The 12,554-nt window shown below is 49.6% G+C and overlaps 1 protein-coding gene across 1 annotated transcript; it reads left to right on the top strand.

Annotated features, from left to right (window-relative positions):
* Positions 1-3,452: 3,452 nt before the first annotated feature.
* On the top strand, positions 3,453-4,853 carry LOC308605740 (free fatty acid receptor 3-like; the record flags this gene model as incomplete). Its single annotated transcript, XM_081216020.1, is given in 5 exon segments — positions 3,453-3,564; positions 3,824-4,023; positions 4,025-4,333; positions 4,336-4,546; positions 4,549-4,853. Coding segments are annotated over 5 exon segments (1,137 nt in total).
* Positions 4,854-12,554: the final 7,701 nt, after the last annotated feature.

The raw sequence follows: 12,554 nt of genomic DNA on the forward strand, positions 1-12,554 counted from the left end.
AGATGGCATCCCAGGTGGAGAAAGAATGGAGGCCTGGAGCTGGGTCACAGGAGGAAGGTAAGCTGCCTCGGCACACATCTGCGCGATTTCCCACCTCTGTCCGTTTCTCTTCTCCCGAGTCCTGACTGGCCTGACTGCCAGTGTGCCCTGTGGGGAAGGAGGGAAGGAGGTTTGCTTCTAAGCCACAGGAACTGCCACCACTCTGATGGTATACTTCGGGAGATGTTACTCCAAAATCATTTCCTAGGAAAGACCATTTTGAATTTCTGAATAAGAGGCCGGAGGCAAGGTAATGGCACTGTTATACCACTTGACACCCACAAGGGAGCAGCATTAGAACTGTGAACAGGACGCTGGTAGGAAAAGATGCCGGGTGGGGGGGAAGGGAAAACACTAGCAACACCAGTAATATACGTGACAGTCACCATGCCAAGTGCCTTACAACTGTTGTCTTATTTCATCCTCCCACATTCCTCTGATTTGGCCATGCGGCTGCTGTACAGACGAGCAGACTGCTTACTGCAAGAGGGTATCAGGCAGAGGGGCAAACACCAACTAAATTCTACCCTGTGCTTTGCTCACCAAGCCGTGGGCCTGGCATGGGGCTGCTTCCAACCAGGGGAAGCAGCAACTTATTCTAATTTGAACAAAGGCACTCCTCAAGCAGTGCACCCTGGTGCTGGGCTGTGCTCACCTGCAGGGTGTACCTTTTCCTAATTTGCACTAAGGTGCTACATAAGTTGGCTGTGGTGCTGGAACCAGGTATGATTATCATCTTCATTTTGCAGGGTTTAGAAATATACCCGAGGCCCTACAGCAAAGAAGGGGTGGACATAGGATGTGACCCTTCCAGGAGGATCAGGGGACATTTGGAAAACTTGGGGTATCAGGGTTAACGCCTGTCCTTGTGGTCCCTTTTGAGAAGGTGAATGGTAGCACCCTGAACCCGAGAGAGAGTGGGCAGAGGCCAGTGGCCACGAGAGCCAGAAGTCTGGGCGTCTGCTCTGAGGCGAGGAGTAGGAAACAGACTTGTTCCTCTAATGACGATAAAGACATGAACACACAGAAGCAAAAAAGTGGTAGCTACGTGCCTGACAAGCACGAACTGAGATAACACAAGTTATCTCTTTTCGTGCCTAAATGTCTACAAGGGGGGACTCCCCCGGAGGGCCAGCAGTTAAGACCCTGCACTTCCACTATAGGGGGCACGGGTTCGATCCCTGGTCGGGGAACTAAGATCCCACGTGCTGCGTGGTACGGCCAAAAAGAAAAAGAAAAATGTCTACAAGGGCAAGGATTTTTGTTTCATTTGCTGATACATCCTCAGCAACTAGCAGAGAGCCGAGCACACGGTAGGCTTGCAGTTAATATTTGCTGAATGAGTGAATGCTCATAACAGCCCTCCAAAAAAGTCTTATTATCCCTGTTTAAAAATATGGAAATGGGCCAGAGAAGTTCAGTCACTTGTCCGAGGCTCTGCCGAAGCCAGAAACACGTTCTCTGCGCAGTGGTGACATCAGAGGATTTCAGCCGAAGGCCGAACTCCAGCCCAGGCAACTCCTCCTGTAACACGAGAACCACTCTCCCTTCCACAGCACCGGAGCACCTGCTGGTGCCGGGCCACTTCTTCCAGTGACTTGTGCCTCCTTCTCTTAGGGGAGATTTCAGTTCCTCCCTGGGTCCCCTGGGGCCCCGCACGACCCACCCCCAGCATCCTCTGGTGACCCTCGCTCCTTGGGCCCTGAACCTTCTACCAGTGCCCCTAGCAGGTCAAGCCTGTGCACCGCCCCCCATTCCCTCTGCTTGCGCTGTTTGCTCCAGGGGCTCTCAGCCTCTGTGTTACTGATGTCTTTACTATCCTCCCACCACTCAGACCACCAGCCCGAGACTGCTGTACTTCCCCCCCGAGACTGCTGTACTTCTTGTTTTGTTCACTGCTGTACTTCTAACAACTTATTTGAGATAAAATTTACATATCATAAAATTCACCCACGTTAAATGTACAATTCCATGATCCTTAGTGAATTTACCAAGGTGTGGATTATATTATATCACTATAATCCAATTTAGGACATTTTTATCACCCCAGGGAGATCCCTCATGTTCACTTACAGTTAATCCCATTTCCACTCTCAGTCCCCAGGCCACCAGTAATCTACCTTCTGTCTCTACACATTTGCCTATTCTGGACATTTCATAAAAATGGAAACATACATGGTCTTCTATGTCTGGCTTGTTTCACCTAGCACAATGTTTTTAGGTTTATCTGTGTTATGGTATACATGGGTAGACATGGGTATTTCATTCCTTTTCATTGCCAAATAGTATTCTATTGTATGGCTATGCCACATGGTTTATCCATTCATTGGCATAAGACCACCAGGTGATGTTTCCACTTTTTGGTTATTATGACTAATGCTATTATGAACATTTATGAGCAAGTCTCTGCGTGGACATATGTTTTCATTTCTCTTAAGTAGATACCTATATCAGAATCGGGTTAAGTGGTAGATTTATGTTTACCTTTTTAAGAAACTGCCCAACTGCCTTCCAAAGTGACTCCATCATTTTACATTCTCACCAGCAATGTATGAGGATTCCCATTTCTCCACATCCTCACCAACACTTGGTATTATCTGATTTTTTTTTTGCTTATAGCCATTCTAGTGGGTGTATGAAATGGTATCTCATTGCATTCCATAAATATTTGAACGAATAAATAAATACTCTCTGAAGCTGGACAGTAGGTTTGAACCCTGGTGGCAATACTTAACAAGCTGTATTACCTGGAGTGAATCACTTCCCCACTGTGAGGATTTCAAGACATAAGGTGACGTCCTGAGAAGCAGTGGGTCTGCTATGGATTATGTGCCCACTGAAAGGTAGCTGTCATCATCATTGCCACCAATGTTAATATTATAACTATCAGCCCAGAGACAAGCCCACACGAGTGACTGGCAGCCGGCATCTGTGGTGACAGCCGGCATCTGTCAAGGGCTCACCATAGTCACCACTTAACTTAGCCTTTGACACGTATTAACGCTTTAATGTACACAAGCCTATGAGATTGGTTATGATTATCCCTGTTTTATAGACGAGAAAGCAGAGATGCAGAGGGCTTAAGTCACTTGCCCCAAATCACAGAGTCAGTAAGTGATAGGACCAGCATTGAACCCAAGCCCAGGCTCCAGAGCCCAAGCTCTACATCACTGTATCACACTTCCTACCCTTACAACAAGGCAAACTGGATGAGTGCCATTCTAGAGGAGCAGATAAAATTCAAGTAGATGATCAGAGAGAAGAAGACGAAGTCTGCTCATCCCATCTGAGGCTGCTGGGGAGCAAGGCACGCAGGCAGTCGTGGAATTTGCCCCTCATTTTGTGGACTGGGCCGGCACTGCTAACAGAGCTAAAGGCATCTTTTGTGCCATTGCTCAGCAGCGAGTGACATCATGGGCACTGCCAGGTTTTTATCAGTTCTGCCAGATCATAGCTCACCGGACTTGTTCTGGAGGAGCCAGCAAGTTGCTGAACGGCAGAGAACTTGGGTTCTCAAACCAACAGGTAAGCGCGGGACCCTGAGGGGCTCTGTGGACGGCACCTTGGTGCTTAGAGAAAGGAAACAGGAGACAGGGTGTGACCAGGAAGAGAGGGACAGGAAAGGGACAGGAGACAGGCTATGACCAGGAAGACAGGCAGGCTGACCCCGCTGGGGAGAGCACTGGGGGCATGAGGGAATGAGGCTGGAGACGATGTTCCCTTCTGAGAAGCGGATGGTGCAAGATGCCCACCCAGACTGCCATCTCTGTCCCTCTCTTGCTAGTGGCCGCGACCGTGAACACCAGCTCAGGCCGGTCCTTCTTCCTCGGCGATCACGGGCTCTACTTCTCCGTGTACCTCGTCACCTTCCTCGTGGGGCTTCCCCTCAAGCTGGAGGCCCTGGTGATCCTCGTGGACAAGCTGCAGCGCTGTCCGGCGGCCGTGCGCATGTTCTCGCTGAACCTGACCCTATCGGCCCCGCTCCCTGTTGCTCTTCCTGCCGTTCCGCGCGGTGAAGGCAGCGAGTGGCACGCGCTGGTCCCCGCGCTTCGTCGTCTGCCCCATCTCCAGGTTCCTCTTCTTCACCACCATCTGTCTCACATCCCTCTTCCCGGCAGCTGTGAGCGACGAGCGCTTCCTGAGCGTGGCCTACCCGGTTTGGTACAAGACCCGGCCAAGGCCGGGGCAGGCTGGCCTGGTCAGCGGGGCCTGCTGGCTCCTGGCCGCCGCTCACTGCAGGGTGGTCTATGTCACTGAATTCTCGGGGCGCTCCTCCCCCACCCAGGGTATCAACGGGACCTGCTACCTGGAATTCTGGAAGGATCAGCTGGCGGGACCTGCTACCTGGAATTCCGAAAGGATCAGCTGGCCTTTCTCCTGCCCGTCCAGCTGGAGACGGCTGCGGTCCTTTTTGGGGTGCCCCTGCTCATCACCAGCTACTGCTATAGCCGCCTGGCGTGCATACTTGGTAAGGGAGCCAGCCAGCGCCGGCGGAAGAGGGTGGCAGGCTCGCAGCAGCCATGCTGCTCAACTTCCTCATCTGCTCTGGGCCCTACAACGTGTCCCATGTTGTGGGCTACAGCCAGGGTGAAAGCCCGAAGTGGAGAAGTTACGTGCTGCCCCTCAACACCCTGAATTCCTGTGTCGACCCCCTTGTCTACTGTTTCTCATCATCTGGGTTCCAAGCTGACTTCCAGGGGCTGCTGGGGAGGCTGACTGGAGCCTGTGGCCCTTGGTGGCAGGAAGGCAGCGTGACACTGAAGAGTGCAGGAGAGGGGCCGCCACAGGAGCTGTCTAACATAGAGGCCAGGTAGTGAACTCTAGGAGGGCTCTGGAGCAGGTGGCTAGGTGGACTGGCCTGCAAAGCGGATCATCCCTGGGGCAGTTCCAAGCTCAAGTCAGGCAGAACCTTGGAGAGGCAGACTGGGGACTGGCACTGTTTGGGTCAGAGCAGGTACCCAGGCTTCCTCAGGATGTGCCCACAAGAGCCCAGCTCTTGATCTCGCCACACTGCCCTCCCTTTGCGTCCCCCAACATGCTCAGGGAGCGGTCGAGGTGAGAGAGAACTCTGGAGAATAAGGAGCTCCCCAGGGCAGCAGGCGGGCTCCTGTGCTTTGCTGAAGGTGAAGGAGGGGTTGACAGCAGTGTCCAGGGTCTGAGGGAGCTGCCCAGTGACTTGGGACAGGAGAGAGGAAGAATCCGTCCTTCAGAACTACTGACTCAGCTGGGCAGAAATGGGGACACAGGACTCCAGGAATGAGGGAGCATCCTGCTGTCACATGCGCTCTTCCAGAAAGTTTCCACTGTTCAATAAATTCAGACTTTCAGGGACATTTATGAAAAATGACAGAAGAAAAATTACCTAAATAAATTTGGTAGCAAGCAAAAGAGAATGGTTTTTTCTTAATCTTTTTTTTTTTTTATGGTGTGTGTGGGTGGTGTATGTGAGTGTATCTTAGGTGGTGCTGATGGATGGAAGGATAAAACACGAAGACTCTGAAGGAAAAGTGTTAAACTATAAGATGCCTAGTTGCTGGGAGAGGATTTGGATTGGGAGAATAAAAATAATAGCTAACCTATCTTAAGGGCTTCGCCTGACATTGTCTTCAATCTTCTCAGTAGCCGTGAGGCAGGTGCTATTACTATTCCCATTTTACAGGTGAGGGAATGGGCCCGGCGAGGTGAAGTCTCTCACCTGAGATCCCATAGCCAATAAGTGATTGAAGCAGGACTGGAAGCTGAAATTAGCTGACTCTGAAACTCGGGTCCCTGAGCCACTCTGCCACCAGCTGTGTGTCATCTGCCGTGACTGGGCCCAGTCAAACTTCTAGAGTCGGCTGAGGGAGTCTGACCAGGACAAATGTAAACAGGCCACAATGAGAAACAGAACTAGATGCAAAGCAGATCGACTATTTGTGTGGATACATCCTCTTCCCAGTAAAGAAACCCTCTTGGAAAAAAAATAAATGAAGAGAATTAGTTAGCCCAGTTGACTTCGGGTTACTACAAAGACAAATGTGTGTTCTTAAGAGCTATTTTTATCAAACTGTGATCACTTAGTAATTTTTCATTTTCCACTGAGGGGTGGTGCATGAGAAAGAGTTGGTCAGGGCCTCCTCCCCTGGGAAAGCAACCAGAGAAATGCTGGCACCTGTTTGCACTGTCAGCTTTATTATTTCCTTTTTTAATTTGCTTTTGTTTTTTAATGACAAACCAAGAAGTCTCTTACTTTATTTTTTTATTTTGGCTGCACCGCACAGCATGTGGGATCTTAGTTCCCTGACCAGGGATCAAACCTGCGACGCCTGCAGTGGAAGCTCCGAGTTTTAACCACTGGACCACCAGAGAAGTCCCGGTCAGCTTTAGTTCGAAAACATTTACGGTGCACTTACTGTGTGCAGATGGCTGTGCTCAGAACTTCCGGGATTTCAATACTAATGTCTTTAGCATCTGTTTTCTTCCTGAGATTAAGGTCGCTGGGGAATGAGGACTGGCTGTGGATGGGGACTGGGTCTCAGGTGGAGGGACAGAGACATCGTCTCTGTACAGAGATGAAGGCATGAGCTGTCCCTCTGTCCCATGGCTCATCTGTCTGTCCTAAGGCACTCAGACCTTGATGTGAACGTGGGTCTGCGTGGTGCAGAAAGGGCACAGTGGTGACGTGGAGTCTTGCAGCTCCAGGAGTGGTAGCAAGGGCCCACGAGTGAGGACAGAGAGGAGTTGGAAACCCCGCATTCCAGAGAGAGCCATGAAGAACAGGAGTCTGACTCCTCCCCCAGAGTTTACACCGAGGAAGAAGAGGCAACTCAGCTGGCTTTGCTGCCCCCAGCCGTCACCCAGGACCCCACCCCTACCCCAGCCTGTGTGGACTGAAGGCTGACGGGTGGGGAGGGTGAAAAGTCATCAGAGGCTGGGTGGCGGTGAGGGCAGAGTTGTGGTGTTCTCCATATCTCTCGGAAGTCAAGGGAAAGGGGTGCTCAAGGAGTGGAGCACGTGTTCTGGGGCAGCTGCCATGTGCCCATCTAAGCAGAGGAGGGAGACGGGCAGAGAGACGGTGTGGGCACGTATGTGTGAATGACGGGGCACCAGGCACTCTCCCCATCTGGCAGAGAAAGCAGGTATGAGGCTCCCATGGATGAGGGCATTGCAGGAACAGGGCTGAGTGGGGGAGTTCTGGAGTGCTGGGAGAGGTCGAACCAGATTGGGTCTCCCAAGACTGAGGTCAGAAGAACTCAATTCTAGCTGCCAAAGAGAGCCAGAACCCGGGTACCTGACTCACAGCAGACACCAAAAGCTATTCAGTATTAGCTAAAGCACTGTTTCTCAAGTTTTTGTATCATTGTTCCCTCAAGGAGCCTTTCTACTCAGTACCTTCCCCTCCCTGCCCATGAAATTTTTTTTTTTTTTTTTTTTTGTGCGGTACGCGGGCCTCTCACTGTTGTGGCCTCTCCCGTTGCAGAGCACAGGCTCCGGACGCGCAGGCTCAGCGGCCATGGCTCACGGGCCTAGCCGCCCCGCGGCATGTGGGATCGTCCCGGAGCGGGGCACGAACCCGTGTCCCCTGCATTGGCAGGCACAGTCTCAACCACTGCGCCACCAGGGAAGCCCGCCCATGAAATTTTAGTACAACAGACATACTATGTATCTGTTTATGTGTGTGCCTTTTGGAAGGCCACAAACCACTGTAAGACTTTTGGGCTCCTCCAGAACTAATTTTCACATCTTTGGGAGCAATACTGCCTGTGCTGAGAACGCATGAGCTAGATAACAGGTCTCCTCACTCACAGAGTGATGAAGCCTGTCTCACACAACTGCAGCCCAACAAAGTTACGTTTATTTTCTTGCTGGAGCAAAGGAGACCACATTCCAGAGGAAGCGTGGGGCATCTCACGAAAGAAGAGACAGGGTTATTAGAGGTTTGGGGTAAGGGTGACGTTTAGGTGATGCTTTGATGAAGTAGTATTTGATGGGCTCAAAGCACAGCAGGCCTGGGTGGAAAGAGGTCAATTTCAGGCCTGGGCCGAGAAGCAGACCCAGGGTCCGATTCTTTGGAAAACACAAAATAAAGTTAAAGGTAGAATTTCGTGCCTGAAAACTCCTTATCTGAAGCTCTGGGGGCTGAAAAGCAAGGCTGCTCCTCTGTGTCACAGGCTCCTGCCCAGAGCCTGCAAGCAGCAGAGGAATGTTCCATTCTCACTGATGGGATTTCAAACAGCCACGTTTCTGAGAGTCTGTGATTTTATTTTATTTATTTATTTTAAATTTATTATTATTATTATTTTGGCCATGCCACACGGCTTGTGGGATCTTAGTTCCCTGACCAGGGACCGAACCTGGGTCCCGGCAGTGAAAGTGCGCAGTCCTGACCACTGGACCACCAGGGAGTTCCCAGTCTGTGATTTTTAGAGAACTAGATTCCTTAGCAGTAAAATTTTGTTAATTAACAAAACGAGTTTTTAAAGGTTTATAAAAGGGAGTCCTTGATGGCCATGGGAGTAGGAACCTTTCCCTCTTAGGAGGAAGTGTCCCCCCCCAAAACCTAGGGCAGTGTAACCCAGAAGGATGGGAGGAAGTGTAGACTACATTAATCTCTGCCATAGGTCCCCTGGGCCACAGGTCAAGTCTCAGCTTGTAGGAGAATGGGGAGGAGGCTAGGAGTTTTAAATCACCAAGCGTGACCAGAAACCTAGGGAAGCCACTCAAGAAGTCATTAAGAAATTGGCAAAGATGGTCCACTGCAGCCTGACTGAAGGTAGTGAGTGTTGAAACCACTGCAGCTCAGACTATCCATGAACCAGTGTCAGTCAGAGTAGGGCAGAGGGGCAGGCAGGAAGCAGGGAGGCACAGGGAGGTGGCTGACTTGATAACTTTTCCTGAGCTGAATACATCACCTGTGACCAGAATCTCAGGATAGTTTAGCAAGTCTGTGTTTGTGCCTGGTGGGGCAAGGGAAGCTGTGATGCAAAGCAGGAGAAATAAATCTGCTTCACTTGGACCCTGGGAAGGGGCAAAAAGTAGACCAGGTTAGGGTTGGGGGACGGGGGTGGAAGGTGAAGAACAGATGGGGGTATTAGGAACAAGAAGACTGGGAGTCTGCAAAATTAGTTGCAAGAATCATCCTAAGGGAAGAAGCAGAGTACCAATAAGAAGTAGAAAGAGGGCTTCCCTGGTGGCGCAGTGGTTGGGCGTCCGCCTGCCGATGCAGGGGACACGGGTTCGTGCCCCGGTCCGGGAAGATCCCACATGCCGCGGAGCGGCTGGGCCCGTGAGCCATGGCCGCTGAGCCTGCGCATCCGGAGCCTGTGCTCCGCAACGGGAGAGGCCACAACAGTGAGAGGCCCGCGTACCGCAAAAAAAAAAAAAAAAAAAAAAAAAAAAAAAAGAAGTAGAAAGAGATGTGGTCGAAAAGTCAGGCCATAGATTCTGTGAGAGGAGAATCAGAGGTGAAAGACAGAGGCTGGGCGGGGTGGGGGGGAACAAATAGAGTAAAATAGTGTGAGAAAGTGTTCAACTTTTTACCTTCCTCTCTCTGATGTGACCCCTCTGGTTGAAAAAAAAAAAAAAAGACCAAAGCAATACAGGTAGTTGTGGCAGCTAAAACTCTGCAAAGAGAAGTGAGAAGCTTGCTGAGTTCCCTTTAAGGCCAATTCTGAAAAATCATATGGAGGGAGATCAAGGCATCAAGATGGTGGCCCATGTTCTGGGAAAAGGATGCTGGGGTCACATACCAGAAGAAGAATGGGCTAGAATGAATGAAATCTGATAAACGCTGTTGGAAGTGGGAAGGTGCATGAAGTTGATCCCCACGGAGGCACGGAACTAGGGGAGAGAAAATGTTACAGAAGAGGAAATGGGGTAGAGAAATATTTTTGGAAGAGAGTGATTTTACTGAATTCGGACTAGAAGGGTACAATGAGAAAACTAAATCAATCATCCCCTGTTGCAGATCCCCCAGCCCCAGGGGTTGAATCGTAATTGGAACTAGTCATGACAATCTTGTTCCCCTTTATAGGTGACTGGTCTCAGGATGGACACATGACCCAATTTTAGCCAAAAAATGGTAAGAAGTCTGCTGAGCGTCTCTGGGAAAGATATTCCTTCTTAATAGAAGAGATAGATGTGTGAGGAGCTGCCCTCTCCCTTCCTGGTTTGGAAGATTTTATGTGAGGATATGATACTTGGAGCTACAGCAGCCGTTTGGGGGCCATAAGACCACATACTTGAAGAAGAAAGGTAACAAGCTAAAGGTGGCAGAGAAGAAGGATGGAAAGGGCCTGGGCCCTTGATGAGCTTGTTGAGCTGGGATTACCACCTCAGTCATCCCTATGGCTGACTCACTATTGGCCAGATATTCTCTAACTTGCAGCCAAATGCATCTTAACTCTAATGGATAAGATGCTGTACCTCAGCATCCTATATCCTACTGAAAACTACCCAGTGATGTCTTCTTTTATTTTAAATTGTTTTATGATCCTGGAATTTCTAAACTCTATTTGCTTTGTAGGAGTTATGAAATCTTAGTGTTTATCCTACCTATTATGGCTGTACTTAGGGGAGATTTCTTATGGTTCCAGTCAGTAGCTCTGGCATCAAAATATTGGGACACCCCATCATTCAGAAAGGGGCTTTTGAGAGCTGGCTGGCTGGGGCTACGTGGACATAGCACTACAAGACAAAGAACAGACTACTGGATGGGCACTTTCTAAGGTCGAGTATCATCTGACTGATAGTCTCCACTGCAAGCTCTCCTCCTTTTATTGATAAAAATTCCCATGCTTGTTATCAGATTTTTAAAAATTTTATATTGAAGTATAGTTGATTTACAATGTTGTGTTAGTTTCAGGTGTAGAGCAGAGGGATTCAGTTATACATACACATGTATGTATTCTTTGTCAAATTCTTTTCCCATTTAGGTTATTGCAGAGTTCTAAGCAGAGTTCCCTGTGCTATACAGTAGGTCCTTGTTTGTTATCTACTTTAAATATAGCACTATGTACCTGTCAATCCCAAACTCCCAATCTATCTCTCCACCCCCTCTTCCCCCCTGATAACCATAAATTCATTCTCTAAATCTGTGAGTCTGTTTCTGTTTTGCAAATAAGTTCATTTGAATCATTTTTTTAGATTCCGCATATAAACTATTTCATATGATATTTGTCTTTCTCTGTCTTACTTCACTTAGTATGATAATCTCTAGGTCCATCCATGTTGCTGCAAATGGCATTATTTCAGTCTTTTTAATGGCTGAGTAATATTCCATTGTATATATGTACCTCATCTTCTTTTCCCATTCATCTGTTGATGGACATTTAGGTTGCTTCCATATCTTGGCTATTATAAACAGCACTGCAATGAACACTGGGGTGCATGTATCCTTTCAAACCATGTTTTTCTATGGATATACGCCCAGGAGTGGGATTGCTGGATCATATGGTAGCTCCATTTTTAGTTTGGTTTTTTTGTGTGTGTGTGTGTGGTACGTGGGCCTCTCACTGCTGTGGCCTTTCCCGTTGCGGAGCACAGGCTCCGGACGTGCAGGCTCAGTGGCCGTGGCTCACGGGCTGAGCCGCTCCACGGCATGTGGGATCTTCTCGGACCGGGGCATGAACCCGTGTCCCCTGCATCAGCAGGCGGACTCTCAACCACTGCGCCACCAGGGAAGCCCCATTTTTAGCTTCTTAAGGAACCTCCATACTGTTCTCCAATATGGGATCTTGATTGCCATGGAAACAAGAGAGGATTGAGGGCTTCCCTGGTGGCGCGGTGGTTGAGAGTCTGCCTGCCGATTCAGGGGACGCGAGTTCGTGCCCCGTTCCAGAAAGATCCCACATGCCGCGGAGCGGCTGGGCCCGAGAGCCACGGCCGCTGAGCCTGCGCGTCCGGAGCCTGTGCTCCGCAACGGGAGAGACCACAACAGTGAGAGGCCCGCGTACAGCAAAAAAAAAAAAAAAGAGAGAGAGGATTGAATGAGTAGGGTGGAGATCATGAACGATGCTGCCCTGTGGAAGGGTACTTGGCCCTGCGCAGTGTTCTTAGAAGCAGGAGAGCAACCCAGTCTTCCTACCCATGGAGTCACCATCACACATGCCCTGCCCATATGAAGATGAGGAGATGTGTTCCTGGATGCCTAATTTACTACTTATAATTTATGCACAATCATGGGCTTGCAAGTCACTGATTCCCTTGTCCCCTCCCCCCTTCCTAATCATTGTTTTCTAGCAGTTCTCTATGCTTAGAGCACAACCCACTCTTCTAGGGTGTTCCCTAAAAGCCTCCACTAAAATAACTCCTTGTTTGCTTATCCTTTGGAAAACAATCAAATTATTTGCTATAAATCAAGAGGTCAGCCAGAAAAAAAAAAAATGTAAGCAGGAAAGTTCACTGCAAAGTGAACTGAACAAACAGGCCAGCAAGCTTTGGCACCGATTGCCAGTACCAGCAGCACCCCTGCTGCTGCGTGCCGACCACATGCCAACCAGCCTGGTGAGGAATCGCCCAGCTCAAAAACACAGGAG

This window comes from Mesoplodon bidens, assembly GCF_964165515.1.
Source record: "Mesoplodon bidens genome assembly, chromosome: 18".
Lineage (NCBI taxonomy): Eukaryota > Metazoa > Chordata > Mammalia > Artiodactyla > Ziphiidae > Mesoplodon > Mesoplodon bidens.